This window comes from Centruroides vittatus, unplaced genomic scaffold (genome assembly GCF_030686945.1).
Source record: "Centruroides vittatus isolate TY-2023 unplaced genomic scaffold, ASM3068694v2 contig_680, whole genome shotgun sequence".
Classification (NCBI taxonomy): Eukaryota; Metazoa; Arthropoda; class Arachnida; order Scorpiones; family Buthidae; genus Centruroides; species Centruroides vittatus.
The window spans coordinates 2408478-2425987 of record NW_027122427.1 but is presented as its reverse complement, the minus strand read 5'-3'; the positions used below and the strand labels follow the sequence as shown (position 1 = coordinate 2425987).

Sequence of the window (17510 nt, the reverse complement as noted above, 5' to 3'; positions counted from 1 at the left end):
CACTTGACATCGCCGTAAAGGCCTTGCCGACATTTCTCTGTCTTGCAGTGAAAGACAGGAATACTCTCCTTTCTCACGACGTGTCTGCATGACGCAAGAGGTTCTGATCATACAGGATACTGGTACTGGACATAGAGATTCACATTGACAGTAATATTTGTGTTTGATGTAACAATTAAGGTTATGCTTACAATAGTTACAGCAAAGACTTGCACTACAAAATCAGAACTCGGAGTTGCTGTCGGAACGCTGGCCGAGATGATCACGAGGACGTTGGTTCGACCGTTTGCTTCCTGCATTCTGTTTTTAATTGTAGTTTCCTGTAAAGCTGGTTTCACTTTCATATTCTTCTGTGTTGCTATACATTTTACTGTCGCGAAAAGACGTATGACCGAATAGAATATAAATTTTATTGAATTGTTTACAATCTGTTGAATTTATGGGTAATGACAAACTTTATTTCAAATAACTGCCAGAGAGAGTTTATACAAACACTATCCGATTTAAGACAATGAGGATTCTAAAATCAACGGGCATTTCCGATTCGGATCGAATGTAGACGTCTATTTTTTCTCGCAGTCCAAGAAGGACTTTAATTTTGTCCGGAAACAAGAAAGAAATTGAATCGCGAGGTTGTCTCTCCATTACCGCCGCTTTGTCAAAATTTTTGTGACTCCCTTACGATCGCGCCGTCCAGTCTCTTTTGATCTCAAATTCATCTATCTTTCGCTTCGATATCCATTATATTGAAATATTTATTTATTGTAATTTAAATGTATGTTAGGTTATACCTATGCACTTACATCAAAGTGGATATTTAAGAGTTGGAAGTGTTGCTGTGAAACAGAAATTACATTTCCTTTTAATAATAAGTGAAGATCATTAAATAAATTTACTTTTAAAATAATAATGAAAATAAACATTATTTACATATTTTTTAAATATTTGTTATTTATTATGTTGAAGAAGGAAGAAATAAGTTATATATATATAACGCAATCAGTTCTAATTAAATAAAATTATTTTATTTTTCAAAATTTTCAATTGAATAATTTTTTCATCGCTTTTCTAATAATACATTTGTACAATCTTCCATCATTTCTACTCTATATGTAGATATATATTTTAAAATAAATTAATACTTCAGTAGATTTTATGATTACAAATCTACTGAAATACCAAATTATAGATTTTCTTACAGAAGAAGAATATGAAATTTTAAATTATTCTACAATTGGATAGTGCTTTGACAATATTGTTAGTTTCAATATTTAGAATTTCTACTATTTATTAAAATTTTTTCATACTTTTATATATTCTATATTAATAGTTGTAAATCAAAATAAAATATAAAATTAAAGTAGCCAGATATTAAATAATTTAAACTTAAGATAATTATTTATACATATTTAATCATTTAAATGGAATTGATAGTATTTATCTACAATATATTATTCAAATTTTTATTAGACATAAAATTTCCTGATGTATAACTATGCATAATTATACTTTTGCGATAACTCTTTGTGTATAATTAATATAGAGATAGAATTATTGCTAATGTTTCTATAGAATATAAAACATAGAAGTGGCAAATATTAATATAAATTATTTTAATAAAAGTAGATTAATTTATATTAGTATTTGACATTTCGCATAAACATTCACGATTTTATTTTGGAACAATAATTATAATTTAACATTTTTCACACATGGCATCTTTACTCAATTGTTGAATCCCATTAGCTAATTGTAATATATGGTGCCAACGACAATCTTGTATTTGTACGGCGGCTTCGTTTTGCTTTAAAACTAAATCTACCGATTGTTTCATTTCTAGGATTTGTTGTTTCATTTTTTCTATTTCTTCTTCCTTCAATTTCATCTAAAAAGGAAATTACTTTTTATTTATTTAATCAAGTATAACTCCTAATTACTAAACTTTATTAATTATTACAGCAACCTTTAAATAAATAATTTTTATTTTGTTTTAATTGTATGTAGATTTCGTATACAATAGTTGTTTTAATATTGAAATGGAATTATTCATTCTGATTTATTTATAAATTAAAAAAATAAACTCTTATCTATCTTTTAAATACGAATCAATATTATAATTTAACAAATATTAAGAGAAATAGTCATTTAAATATAATATAATACTCACTTTTTCTTCTAAAAACAGTATTTTGTCGTTCAGTAAAATATTATCGCGCTGAAGAATCGAATTCTCTTCTAAACATTCTTTTATTTTCCTGGCATATGAGTCTATTTTATTTTGAAGCTCATCTATTTTTTGCTCTTGTTCTAATTTTTGTAGGTATTCTTCTGAAAGCTTTCAAAATATAAAATTAATAAAAGAAATTTAAACTTATTTGTTATATTAATAAATAAATAAATCATATTTTATTAATTTATCTGAGTAATGTTGTTTGTTAAATAATAAAATTCATTTTTCTGTACTTCGAATATAAGTAAGACATTGACATTTAATATCTTAATTAAAAATTAAGATATTAAATGTTTTTAGAACCTAGGTACTACACAAACAAAGTAGAAACTGTATTAATAACATTTTTATCCTCCTCCAAATCCAAATCTCATTCAACATCTGTAGTAGCAGATAAGGTAATACTTTGTAATACATGTTGTATCAATGACATTTCCATTATAGTAGAATAATTTTAATAAAACTTCGGTAATATAATTCTAATAAGAATTTGTTTGTAAAAAGTAATGAATGACTTCAATGTAAATTTAATAATTTCAAATGAACGATGCGTATTCCTACTTAAATTCCAAGTTTAAATAAATATAGATTTACTTTTGTTTCGAGATCCTCTTGTTGTTCTTTATTCGTTTCCATTGTTCTTTTTTGCTGTTCTATCATAGCTTTCTGCTGGATGTCGTAAGCTTTTATTTCGGCCAACTCTTTCAGTAAATCTTCGTGCAAATCTTCAACTCGAGCTCTTTCGTGTTCTTCCTTATAGAAATGTTTATTATTGAATGAATGGCTAATTATAACTTGAATTTTTTTAGAGTACAGTTAATAAAGCATACCTTTTCTAGTTTACTTTTAAAATCAATCAATTCAGATTCTAGTTCCAACTGGGCTGAAACTGAAGTATCTCTAATTTCAATTAACTTTTCATTTAGCACTTTTTCATTTTCTAATTCTTGTTCAACTTGCATAAGTTTTAATTGCAATCGTTGAATTTCCTTCTACAATTTTCATAAATAAGATATGCAAATGACGACAATTAAATAGAAATCGACATACCTTTAATTTAATTGTGTTATCCGCAATTTTACTGTCTGCCTTTTCTGTTTTGAATTTCCCTTTATAAAACTGTTCTTGTTGAATTTTTATATTTTGTTCTAATTCTTCGATCATATCTCTAGTTGTTGACAACTGAATTTAATATTTCATGAACTATTTTATTAGTTTAAATTTAATTTAAATTTAGATTCGGTGATACCTCTTCTGTCAATTGCTTAATCGATGCTTCTTTTTCTAATAACTTCTTATTGGCAGCACTTTCACGTATTTTGAAGCTGTTTAAACTCTGTTCTAATTCATCTATATTATCTGTTAATTGGGTATTTACTTTACGAAGTTCGACAATTTCTCCAATCCATGTTGTTTTTTCACTTATGTGATTTTCTAAATAAGTAAAGAATATTCTTTATTTAAATAATCATACATTATAGAGATAAGAGTATATTTCAGAATATATTCATGATTTGTAATTACGAATATCAACCTTCTGCAATCTTCATTTCATTTTTTATCATACTTTTCTCGTTCTTCAGTTTAGTAATTATCAATTGACGACAATCGATTTCATCTTGAAGGCAACGGTTTCTTTTTTCTGTTTCCTGTATTAAATTTATTAAATTCTTTAATAAAAATTTATTTTAAAGCAAAAATTAATTTTAAATCCAACATACCATCAATTTGTCTATCACCTTTTCCATTTCTGTTATTAATCCAGGATGACATTTTCCTGATTCCCTGATATGAGTTTTATTACATATAAATTAAGGATAATTTATATAAATCGATATTAAAGTTTTTATTAGAATCATTTGCATTGTTTAAATATGTTCAAATTTAATTATAGACCAGTTTAACGTTATACTGTGCTAAAAAGAGCTAAATCTACAAAATAACTAAATCGAAAATGATTCATACGGAGCAACGAGATAAAGGAAGGATAGACAGTGGAAATTTATAGGTCTACAATTTGAAAATTGTAGCCCAATAATGTGGGGAACCGAACGAGGTCCGAATCGTCACCCAAAGGGAGAGACCTCGAAAGGCGTTAAAGTTCCGGTTTCGGGTGTTGAAAAAAATATAAACCGCGCGAAGGAACAATAAAGGTTGTTTTCTTTAGAGGTGTAAACTAAGAAAGTGAGTGACCTAATGGTCCACAGTCAAAGTAGAGCTAGCAAGAGTGGAATCCAAATCGGGCTGGCTGCTGACCTCTCTCGCGCCCTCCGGTGGGTTTCAAATTGTCCCAGGTGACTAGATGAGTCCAATAAGATAACGTTTCGAGGGATCAGGTTTAAAGCGTTTGGTAAGAAGATGTACGCATAAGAAAAGATAGGATGACAGTCTTGGTGGTGGCGCGCGAACAACAGGTAGTGCTCTCCGCGGTTGTGGTGATGTGAAAAAAAAAAAAAAAAAAAAAAACGTACATTTCAAATGCAATAAAGGGAAGAAAAGATTTTCTGACAGTGACTGAACTTCTGGCTCGTAGGATACCGACTCAGTGACCGAGCCCCAGCTAACCGCCACATCCTAAGGAGGATGTAGGACTCATTGGCGTAGCCAGGATTTTGTTATGGGAGGGTTCTAGTAGAGGCTGTCATTTTCTGGGAAGGGCCGTGCCCACCCATGCCCCTTCCTGGCTACGCTCATGATAGGACTATCCCCGAAAGGCGAGAAATTACGGAATCGGGGGAAACGACGAACTTAGCAGTGCCCGAGCGACGGATAACTCCGAAAGAGACTCTAATAGTGCTCCACTGAGGCTCATCTTTGTAAGTTGTGTATAATCATTTTCCGCTGTTATTAAACGCATTGTAAATGGGAAACCGATCTCAGTGTGCCTTACCTCGCCCACACGGAAGGGCTGACTGCGGAAAGCCATCCAAAAGACTCACCTCGGTCGGCTAACCTCACAATAAGACTTTAATCAATTATAAATAAGTCGAGCGTGAAAATATCAAAACAAGAAGTGTTCTTATCTGTGTGTTTACCATACAAATCATAGAAATTTCAGCCTTCAAACTTCGATTAAGTCTATTACATTACAATTATTTAGTATGGAAGATACTATTAAAAATACTACAATTATAGTATTTTTAATTTTAAAAATTTTAAATAAGTTCTTTTCCAACCTGTTATTGATACATTCTATTCTATTAAATAAATTAAAACCGAATAACAAGGTGAACATTTCATTAATATGTAGTAATTTCAATAACATAAATAGTGTTTATTGTATAGCGTTACAAACTTATATATAGTCATAATAAAAATTTATAATTATATATTTTAATGCCCTACTAATAATATAGAAAATAATATTGAAAAATTCATATTAAGTTACGAAAATTGTAACTTAAATTGTAAATTTCCTGTAATTAAGATAAGAAAACAAAATAAAAATTATACAGTAAAATGACTATGATAATATTTAAAGGATATAAATATTTCAGTTCAGATTCCAAATAATAGACTTGTTTTTGCAAATTGTTAATGTACTGAGATTGAAGAGCTAATAAATAGTCCACATTAGGACTACAAGAATATCTAAAAATAAAATTTTAATTTATGACAGTGACAAGTAAAAAATAATAACTGTTAGAGATAACTAAATAATATTTTTATAATTTAACGATAATTTTTTCGTTACAAGTTTAAATACTTTTCTTTTCAATATAATTATCTATAATATCACTAATTATATTTGTTTTTATATACAGGGTGTAACGAAATTCCGTGCCAATATTTTAGAGAGAGAGATCCTCCCGCCAAAAAAGTACGGCTGCTTTTTTCCACTTCTGTGTTACAAATCCCTACAAACTGAAGCTTTATTTCATCTATTGTTATATGATGATAAGGACGTAATGGGCAGGCCTTGTAAATTACGTAAAAATCGAAATGTTATTCAAAGTAAATTTACATTGAGCTACTCTTGCTTTCCAATTTTATTTACTGAAAAGCGGATGGATACTGCAAAATCACGAGGCTTTGTTTACATTTAAGTATGGCCTACTTGGGTAATATTTCCTTATCTCAATTGCTTGATAGAAGTGTAAAAAAAAAATACATTACTTTAAAAGGTAGACAACTTCGGTGCTAATACTTTAGCCAGAAATTTGAAAAGTACTCTTTCGGTAGGCCAGATTTTGAAAATGAAATGAAATTTGAAAAACATTGTTTTAGAGTTATCCTAGAATCTATTCCTAAAATATTGGCACGGTGTTTCCTCGCATCCTGTATATTAACACAGTTATTGTTATATTTTAAATAGGTGTATAATACTATTATAACAGTGATATTGATGGAGGTGAATATAACTTAATATTATAATAGTATAAGTTATACATACAATTTTTAAAAATAACCTGCTTTAGGTATAAATACTATTTAATAACATGGGCGCCGTCAGGAATTTTTCCAAGTTGAGATAAACTATTTAATATATGTCGATTATTTGTTTCTAGAGAAATACCTCTTGTTTAAATGCAAACGACCAAATCCAAACGAATAATCGCCCTAACTTGCCTCCCTGTCGGCGCCCCTGTATAATAGAAGAAAAAAATGGATTTAATTGTTATAAACAGACAATAAATATATTTGTATAATGATAAAAAGTTATTTATTTAAAACTGTTTTTAACTTATTATTAAGAACGGTAACATTTTGATAAAAAGAAACATTTATTTTCTTTAGGGATAAGCATAAATTTTGCCGAAGAGACCTAACCTAACACGGGAAACACGCCGTTAATTGTCTATGCCAACTTTATTACACGAAAATTTATTTTGGGTCTTCCGCCCTTCTTCAGACCTTTATTAAGAGGAACAGAAAGCCCGAAATGTATTTCCTTGTTATTAGAGTTTAGCATACAAAAATTTCAATAAATATTAAATAAATCTTAACAGATTTGCCATGACAAAATTATAATAGGATAATGACAAACGTTGTTGTTGTAAACAACAAACATCAAAAATTATACAGTAAAATATTTGCTAATCGAACGCTTTCGGTCCTTTACATTGACCTTCATTAGAAAATGTATACTTAAAATATAAACTTAAGATATTTGGTTTAGTGTATGTATATTATATTATTATGTTGCTATCATAACCAGTAAGCATTAAGTTGATTTGTGTATATTAAACATTAATTAGCTTTAAGAATCAAGTAGTATTATAATTAAGAGAATACGAAAGAATAACCTTTGCTGTCCTTCCAAGAAGACTAAATAAAGGTATGAAATTATAGTAATAAAATATTCATTTGTTCTTAACGTTAGATTGAGAATGCATTACGCTGTAGACTGATTATTCATAGTGTCGTGGGGCATTGATTAAACAATATAAATTATAAAACAGTAAACTAATACCTAGTTTATGTCAGTTTAGCTATAAACTGTAATTTACTTACTGCGGTTCATTATTCTTTACAGGCAAATTCGGATATTTTCCAGACATTAACAATTAACTATTAGTAAAATATTTATTTTCATTAAGTCAATATTATATTATATGAATTATTTTATATGTGTATATATATGTATAATACATTCATACTGTAAATAAAATAATTATCCTATAAGTCAGTATTGTATAAATGTAAAATACTATTTATATTTTATACTATAAAGTAATATTTGAAATTATCAACTTAAAATTGTAAAAAATATACAAAAATACCTGGGTTTTGGAGTTTAATAAAATGAATTTTCAGCTAAATGTTTCTACCGCTGTTGTCAAGGTAACAGCTTAATACAGTATATGGAACAATCGTAAACGGGTCAATTGCTAAATACTTAGATTTGACGTGAAATTCTTAATTATTACTTTGAGAGAGATCAGGAAATAAAATAATATACAATTTTTTAAACATTTGTGTCGATTTTTATATCGAAAAAATTATTATTAGTGATACAAATTAAAAAGAAAACACGTTTTTATATCTACAATAAACAGTTATGAACTTATAATTTAAGCAATTCATAAACATGTTCCTAATTTCATACTCTTGATAATTCGGAATAGATATACGTATAGGTCTATATATACACAAGCCCGTTTTTTTCGATTACCGGATTACATCGGGCTATACGTGGGTAGTTCCTGGTCATGTTTATCTGGAAGTGTCAAGGAGATCGAAGTATCCATATTTCATAGAAATCTATATTCCTTAATTTATGTTTATTTAGTTTTTAATTCTTTGGGCAATAAGAGTGTCTTTTTCCATATCCATTGTGAGTTCAGTCAAGTTCATAATGGAGGTGGTGCGGTGAGAGATGAGACACAGCATTTTAATTGATCGTCCATAAAAAATTCCTGGAGAGTTACTCGCGCGGATTCGATACCTGATCTCAGAGCGGTACGCTCTGAGATCAGGTATCGAATCCGCGTTGACCCTTTAACCATCCCGACAATCTCCGCAGTCTATACAGAAAAGTCGTATCGTTTCGAATGAAATGACATCAATATGAGCAGTCTTTCATTTAATAAGTTTTATTTATGTATTACGTAAACAATTTTAGATGTCAAAATACGTTCACATAACAAATTTTGTTATATGTTTATATAATAATATGAAAATGATTCCATGTGTAACTTATCTTGAGTGAATAAATCAATTTTAAATTATTTTTTCGAAACCAAAAATTATAGTAAAATGATCATTTCTGAAATTTACATTTTCTTTTGTTGAGAGTAGGGTTTTATGCCTTCATCTCCCGGTTCCCAATCAACGGGACACAACTCTCCGTGTTTATCTTTATGTCGAAATGCCTGGACCAGTCTCAATGTTTCGTCCACCGATCTTCCGATAGCAGTGTCATTGGTGGCGGAATGTTTCACTCTGCCTTTATTATCGATAATGAACAGACTTCTCGATGCGACTCCTCCGTCCTCATTTAACACCTTAAAGGCTCTAGAGATCTCAAAACTTTTATCGGCCAACAGCGGAAAACATATTCTTCCCAATCCGCCTTTGTCCTTTTCAGTGTTTATCCAGGCTCGATGACAGAAACGATTATCGGTGGAACAGGCCAATACTTCGCAATTGATTTGTCTGAATTCGCGTATTCTTTCGCCGAAGGCCATTAATTCTGTTGAACAAACGCACGAAAAGTCCAAAGGATAGAAAATAAAAACCAGATATTTTTCTCTGTAATCAGATAATTTGATTTCCTTAAATTCTCCGTTAATTACGGCAATTCCCGAAAACTCTGGAGCCTGCTGATTGGGTAAAAGATACCCAATTCTATTCGAGCAATCGTCTTTGGCAATGTTAGTTTGAAATTTTGATTTTCTATTCATTTTAATTTATTAAATTTTTTGCGAAACTAATTTGTTGCTAATTCAGAAGCAATGCAATTAGACAATTAGAATTATAACAATTAGAAACAATTAGAATTATAACAGTTAGAAACAATTAGAATTATAACAATTAGAAACAATTAGAATTATAAACTTTATTGAAAACAATTAAAACTGAGGACCAGTAAAATGAAATCTTTTATTTAAATTTTAATCAATATAAAAATTTTAAAGTATTTTTTGCAGGCCAAAATAGGGGAGAGCGGGGCTACAAGTTCCGTTTTTTAATCAACCTTATATTTTGTTAAGGAAACATAATTCTAGCATAAGTATTAAGAGATTAAAATTTAGTAATATATCTAACTTTGCTATAAATACAGTTTTTGGGGTTGATTTTTTGTAAGTTTTTTTATAATTAATAATACAATACCTAAAGTCGGAAAGTAACAACTTACCCCGGTTCGGGGCTAGTTGTTAACAGGGTGGGGCAAGTTGTTACAAGATCTATGGAAGGTGTAATATGTAAAAAAAACAATAATTTATTTAACTAAGTATGTATTTAAAGACTAATCAATAATATCTTATCAATAATTAGTTGTTTTTCTTAAATTTATTATAAAGAAAACATTTTTACGTTTCAACATTTATAACTTTTACTTAAAGAAAAGGGGAGAAAGGAACATCCTTTCCAAGTTCTTGTATAACACCAGAAGTTGCAGGCAAATTTACAACTCCTGATGACCCTGGCTGATCCAAGATTTGTCTTTCGTCAGTAAAGCTTACATTTAACAAATACTCTGCTAACTTGTTTTCCTGTTCTTCAATAAAGACCAATTTTACTTTTTTGTAGCCAATCGCAGCGTTTTCTACTCCAGATTTCAACTTCTTTACAAATCTATATAACGTCATATGACAAATATCTAATTCTCTGGCAACAGTTTTTATTTTTTTAACCATCTTTAATAACTGCATCTGCAGCTCTTTGCATCAACTCCTGAGATACAGAACCCCGTGTTGTTTTTCGAATATAAGTCCGCATACTGCAAAAGGAAAAAAAACATTATTTTTACTGCATTACCGGTACAGATGAACTGGGGCAAGTTGTTCCAAGGTCACAACATGCCCCCAAAGAAGGGAACATCTAGCCCCGATAGCACATGGGTTCAAAACAGCAGCTACTAGATTAGGTTACGAGACATATACAGTTTTAGCGTAGTATATCAAGATACTCGATATATTTTTGAATAAAAATACCAAACAACTAATCGCTAATTATTTAAATTCGCCAGATATACCAAAAATATCAAACACGAAAATATTTACTTATGTGGATCAGCGACGTACAGGCTCTCTTTCCAATGTACCGGACGTCACTGGCCTGATTAAGATAGCTGCCGTCGGTGCGCAGAAACGTTCGATTTCATGACATATTTACTAATTATATATATATTTTTTCCTTGTGGAGCTATTTCAATCGGAACAACTTACCCCGGGAACTTTTAGCCCCGCTCTCCCCTACTGGAGATATTCCAATTCATTTTCGAAAGTTCCAGTATTAATCATTTTTTCTTGCAAAAATTTATATATTTTAAACCCGATTTAAGAGTACTCGATATGCTGGAATTCAATGCTTGAACCTTTATCTCTTTTCCTCGTGTGGCCGTCGGCCATGTGTGTTATATATTTTTGTATGTTTTTAATTGATTTAGTTTTAACTTCTTTCCTTTCTCTTTGTTTAAAAGACTTTCTAGAACATTCTCTCTTAACCCTTCTCCTTTGGGGGTAAGACTACAAATTCTTGGAACACGTGAAAACAAAAGAGGGTGTTAAGCCCGGAGGCGAAACGGCCGGGAGCGGTCAGTTTTGGTACCGATCCCGAAGAGAAAGGCACGGAGAAGGCTTCCGAATGCGAAGATAGAGTAAAGAAAGATCACAAAAGAAAAAAAGAGGAATAATACGAGAAGGGAGCGCGAGGTGCCGAGGGATCAGAGAGAGAAGATAGAAACAGCGAACATTCAATAGAAAATCAGACGAGTAAGAGACAAGGTCTAAGGCCAAAAGATTAAAAGTAGATTCTTTTAATCTTTTGGCCGTAGATCTCCTTGTCTCTTACCTTTTGCAAATACTTGAATGAAATAGAGAAATAAGACATCCAACAAACTTGCAACATTTTATATGAATTTCCAATTAATGGTTAACGAGTCGGTAAGCATTACAAATAAAAAAGTTGCGAATTGTCTATCTTTTCTTAAAAGAAATATATATAAATCTCTAGTTTGAAAATAAATTCGTAAATGTGTTTCTCAACATGTGTAATTCGAATTCTGATTAGTAATTTTCAAAGCCACGATACTATAATACGATATCATTGGACGTTATTTACGTCAACACACACACATACGTGCAGTACATATCCACGAAAATTCTCTTCCTTTTTATTTTTTACTGTTTTTGGTTCAGAGATCTCAAAACCTGGAGATTTTCAAAAACTCTGAGGGTCAAATTTGACACGATTCCAATATTTTCCCTTGTTATGTATAGGTAACAGCCAGGAAAGTAAAAATCCAGCAACGAGTTGCGTAACTTTCTCGACTGTCACGAGATTTTATTTTAAAAATAACTTTTATATTATTAATCATAAATAAAATTTCAAAAAGTTTAATTTTCAGGGTAGTAATGAGTTTTATTATGAAAAAAAAAAAAAATTGTAAATGCTAACGAGTAATATTTTCAATAAGTTCGACTCTTCTCGAGATACAACGCGACACTCTATATCTCCACCTCCTGGACCTTTAAACAGCAAAATTTAATATCAATGCCCCTTACACAAGCTACCATGCCAAATTTGGTTTCTTAATCTTTACTTCATCCTGAAATATTAAATGAAATAGATGCCAACATATATACATGAAAACATATCCACGGAATTTCCCTTTCTTTTTTTTTGTTTTTACTTTTTTGGATTCGAATCACGGAGATTTGCAAAAGTATTAGAACCGTATTATGTACACAACAGCCGTAAAAGTGAGTATTTTGTACAATTAAATCGACAAAAGTAATATATAATTTTCAATTATTTTATTTCTTAAATTATTTAGAAGTACAGGTATTTACTCAGAAACTGAACATTTAAATCAAATGTTGTTGACTATTCAAAGTAAAATTTAACATTAAACAAGTAAAAATCGTAATTACAATTAAATAAAACGCAAGTGTATCAGTATGTATCTTTGTTATTATCTGAATATGAAAGAAATGGACAGAACAAAAACATTGCAAAAAAATCAAACATAACTTAAAAACATTTGCGATGCACAATGCATGGTCCTAATTCATCATATTCCTGTTTCGATATCCACATTTGCTGAAAAGTTGACAGAGAAGATAAAATCGAACCACCAATCCACACCGAATATTTTCTTTCCGGTGGAGCAATTACTTTAATTTTCATGGTTGTCGGTGCCAGAGCCGTTATTTCTTTCTGGATACGATCGGCAATACCTGGATACATTGTAGTGCCTCCGGATAATACGGTGTTAGCGTACAAATCTTTACGAATATCAACATCACATTTCATAATGGAGAGATAAGTTGTTTCGTGTATTCCAGAACTTTCCATACCGAGAAAAGACGGTTTAAAAAGTGTTTCGGGACAACGGAACCTTTCACTTCCAATTGTTATCACTTGGCCATCTGGTAATTCATAAGATTTTTCAATAGTTGATGATACGGCAGAATTTGCCATCTCTTGTTCAAAATCCAAAGCAACATAGCAGAGCTTCTCTTTAATATCTCGAACGATTTCTCTCTCTGCTGGAATAATTTAAGAATAAAACTAAGTTATTATTTTAAATCTGAGATGCACAAAATTATCGAGGGTTTATTTTTATTTAGTTACTAGCAGTACCCGCCACGCGTTGCTGTGGCTCAAAATGTATCTATTATACATGTATAACACTACCCCGCGGGGGAAATTTCGAAAAATCCCTTCTTAGTGTATATTCTCTTGACATACCCTATTAAAACGCAATCAAAATCGCAAAAAACCGCATCTAAAATAGTATAATGGAAGCCCAGTTCTTCACAGTAAGTCTTAATTTTGTCCCTCTCCCACGCGGGGTGGAATTTCGACATTTATATTATATAAAAACGCGCGTATTCGAATGCAACGCTGTGTCAAAATTTCAAAGCAATCGGTGAAGAACTTTCGGAGATTAGCTATTAGGAACAAACGAACACGTACATTTTTATTTATATAGACATAATAAATCGTGGCAATATTTTCTTGGTATTGCCATAATTTCTATTGAACTATCCCCAGACACATTGTCAACATGTTTGGAGTACAACGAATTAATTTTATAAATATTGTTATTTTTTTAATAAATAATCCTTTTTAATTTTAATCTTAGAAAATTAAGAAAACATAATCATTCCTAAACTATTTGACTAACTTACCAGTTGTTGTAAAGGAATAGCCACGTTCTGTTAAAATTCTCATTAAATAATCAGTTAAATCTCGTCCGGCTAAATCTAATCGAATTATTGCATGAGGCAAGGCATAGCCTTCATATATTGGAACAGTATGAGATACTCCATCACCAGAATCCATAACTATACCAGTTGTTCTTCCAGAAGAATACAGCGATAAAACTGCTTGAATTGCAACATACATGGCCGGTGTATTGAATGTTTCAAACATAATCTGTGTTTAACAAAAAATTTCGTAAAAAAAGTAAACATTTAAATATTTTTTTAAACGAATACGATCGAAATAAAAGTTATTGCAAAAAAATAACAGCTCTAAAACATTAGAAACATAGCGTCAAAATTTGCTAGCTGGTTACTAGCAAGGTTGAGGCCGAAGTTTTAAACGCAAAAACGTATACGTCGGATGTTGCTTTCCTCTGGAATGTCGAGCATGATTCCACTGACTTTCCAAACACCATTGTCAAACTTCTAGGCTTACAGGAAAGCGGCGTTGAACGTCCGACGTACACGTTTTCGCGTTTAAAACTTCGGCCTCAACCTCGCTACTTATTAGAGGTTGCGGCGCAGCTACAAACGTTACTTGTACTGTACATCGCAAGCAGGAGTTCACGGTTTACGTTTTAACTCCAAGAAAAAATCGTTGCAGCGCACGTTCACAACATCACGTGACTCAGTGAATGAATGAAAACATAATTAACGAATGATTCAAAATGATTTTAAAATTCTAAATAATATGTATATATACATACACTAGTCTACATACTCGTACAAATGTCGTAAAATGATGTAAAAATTTATGATTTTTTATAAACTAAAGTATAAAGCCATGAAAAACGAATAATTTACTTGAGTCATTTTTTCTCTGTTCGCCTTGGGATTTAAAGGTGCTTCTGTTAAAAGGACTGGATGTTCTTCCGGTGCAACTCTTAATTCGTTGTAAAATGTATGATGCCATATTTTTTCCATGTCGTCCCAATTGGTTACTATTCCATGCTCGATGGGATACTTTAAAGTCAGAATTCCTCTTTTACTCTGAGCTTCGTCACCAACATAGCTATCTTTTTGACCCATACCAACCATTATTCCCTTTGAAAATATTTTATTATAATTAATTAATTACGTTTAAAGTAATCACTTTAATAAACACTTATTTTATACTTTCAAATTTTAGTTTTATGATTGATTTTTGTGAAACCGTGTTGTATTATTCTTCGAAGTATCAAACACAAATCCGTGTTAATAACAACCACTTTGGGAAAAAAGCCAAGTGGTTGTTATTAACACGGATTTGTGTTTGATACTTTTAGTTTTATTTCAAATATAAACGCAACAAACTAATAGCGCGTATATAATTAATATTTTATCGGAAAGTGCTTTCAAGATATACCAGTACGCGTATACTCGACTTTAAGAGGCAGTGTGCATCCTTAGCAGAGAGAAGCAACTTCAAGCTCTTTCCTCGGAACTACGTTCAGCTTCTCAGCATTAAGCGTCATAGTTTTGAACAGTGTCTGCAGGCATCTGTGCTTTATCTCGATTTATTTTGCTCATCCGTTAACGAAATGTTTCCTAAAATGTAGAGTCCTTAGGACACATTTGGTAGGTTAAATTCTTGACTGGAAAAGCTGAAAAATTTTTCCCATATAAATTTTTGATAATTGCTTCTTCGCTTTAGCCATTTCGTAGGGACTTTCGGATAGCAGAAAACTTGTGTATCATTATTACAACGTTATCATACATGTTGAAGTTCAAGATTTAAAACATTAAAAAAAAAAAAAATTGTTTGAATTTAAAATTCGATATGAAAAAATTAATAATAATTTTTAAAAGTTTGAAAGCATTTTTCATTGAACATAAATTAGAAAATCTGTTATTCAAATATAAACCTACCTGATGACGTGGTCTTCCAACTATTGAAGGAAAAACAGCTCGGGGAGCATCATCACCCGCGAATCCAGCTTTACATATTCCAGATCCATTGTCTACGACAAGAGCTACAACTTCGTCTTCACACATGATTTACTCGAATAGAGTATTTATTATTCAGTATCGTTCAGCTTTATGAAATATACAATAGTAAATATATTTCAGAAAACCCCGAATAAATTAAAAATCCATCAATATAAAAATGAATACAATATTAGCGTTAGAATTCATAACGTTTGTACCATAAATACTTAAGGTGGTAGTCCACCGCTCTGGGGAATCCGAACAAATCAAAAATCCCAGAAATGTTTCCAGAGTGATCTGTTCGGATGTGTCAAACCCCGTCCCATTGGGGTTTTGGTCCAACCCAAAATGGGTTTACTATAAAAGAAGCCCACAGGACTGAAAGAGCAAAACAAAAAATCGTTTCAGCTTAATAATTTCGAATTTTGTTCCCAAAATAATCGCAACTCAATAAAAAAATTAAGTAACAACAACTAAGCCTAAATTGTCACTACGGCACTCACACGAATTTAGGCTTAATTGAAAGGCCTTCCAATTAAGCCTAAATTCATTAAATAATGAATAAATTTAGGCTTAGTTGAAAGCCTAATCATTAATTATAAAATATTGTGTAACAATATTTTCTAAATCTTCGATTAAAATTATAAATAAAGCAAAGTACTTATTTCAGAAGATACTAATTTGAAAAATCGTTAGAGTTATTCCGCAGCTAACGCTGTCTTAATTTGAAAATAATGTTTATGATCTTAATGTAATTTTTAACTTTCTAATTTATTAATTTTTAATTTTGAATTATTTATTTAAATAATATTAATTTCAAAATAGTAAAATAAAATTTTTAAATTAAGTGAAATTTTATATTTTCAATTTTTAACTTTTTTTTAAATTACTTATTTGTTTATTCGGAATTTAAAATGTTTTAAAATTATTTTTTCTTTACACTATTTTCATCATAGTGTAGTTATAATTTACATAACATAAAAATATCATAATTTACATTGGCTGACAAAAGAAAGACGCGCGAGTCTGATGTCTGCTTTATTGTTTGTTCCGTTAATGAGCTTATTATTTTTTTTTATTTTGTTATGAAAAGTTTACTATTAATTATATAACAACATATTCTGATTTTTAAACTTATAAATATATGCGCATCGTGAATAATTTTATGAAAATATCTAACATTTCAAAATTAAGAAAAAAAAATCAATTTTTAGTAATATTATCAGTTTTCTCTCCATGAGGTCTGCTTTAGTATTTTGTACAAATAACTTTTAAATCATAAATCCAGTTTCTTTTTAAAATTCTTTTTGCCTTGTAGGCCCTAAGGCCTTTCACCATACCTATCACGGCCAAATGGCCGAGCGGTCAAGGTGGCAGCCTACCGCTCTGGGGACCCGGGATCGAATCCGAACGGGTCGATTAATCCCCAGGAATTTTTCGGGGGGGTGGTCCGTTCGGATATGTCGGGCCCCGTCCCTCACCACCCGGTCGCC

General features: G+C 30.8%; 3 protein-coding genes across 3 annotated transcripts; all 3 read right to left on the bottom strand.

Moving 5' to 3' along the window:
* Positions 1-1493: 1493 nt before the first annotated feature.
* Positions 1494-4040, bottom strand: LOC136980117 (coiled-coil domain-containing protein 18-like). Its single transcript, XM_067276153.1, has 8 exons — positions 3952-4040; positions 3765-3879; positions 3480-3664; positions 3281-3412; positions 3061-3222; positions 2825-2983; positions 2168-2335; positions 1494-1885 (listed from the first exon to the last, which is right to left on the bottom strand). Exons 1-8 carry the CDS (start codon positions 3976-3978, stop codon positions 1697-1699), a joined length of 1137 nt encoding a protein of 378 aa, XP_067132254.1. The 5' UTR covers positions 3979-4040; the 3' UTR covers positions 1494-1696.
* Positions 4041-8763: 4723 nt separating this feature from the next.
* Positions 8764-9610, bottom strand: LOC136980116 (peroxiredoxin 2-like). The gene has a single exon (XM_067276152.1). It carries the CDS (start codon positions 9574-9576, stop codon positions 8947-8949), a length of 630 nt encoding a protein of 209 aa, XP_067132253.1. The 5' UTR covers positions 9577-9610; the 3' UTR covers positions 8764-8946.
* A 3072-nt stretch (positions 9611-12682) lies between these two features.
* Positions 12683-16805, bottom strand: LOC136980170 (actin-3-like). The gene is made up of 5 exons (XM_067276221.1): positions 16679-16805; positions 15958-16124; positions 14914-15153; positions 14035-14281; positions 12683-13389 (listed from the first exon to the last, which is right to left on the bottom strand). Exons 2-5 carry the CDS (start codon positions 16081-16083, stop codon positions 12872-12874), a joined length of 1131 nt encoding a protein of 376 aa, XP_067132322.1. The 5' UTR covers positions 16084-16124; positions 16679-16805; the 3' UTR covers positions 12683-12871.
* Positions 16806-17510: the final 705 nt, after the last annotated feature.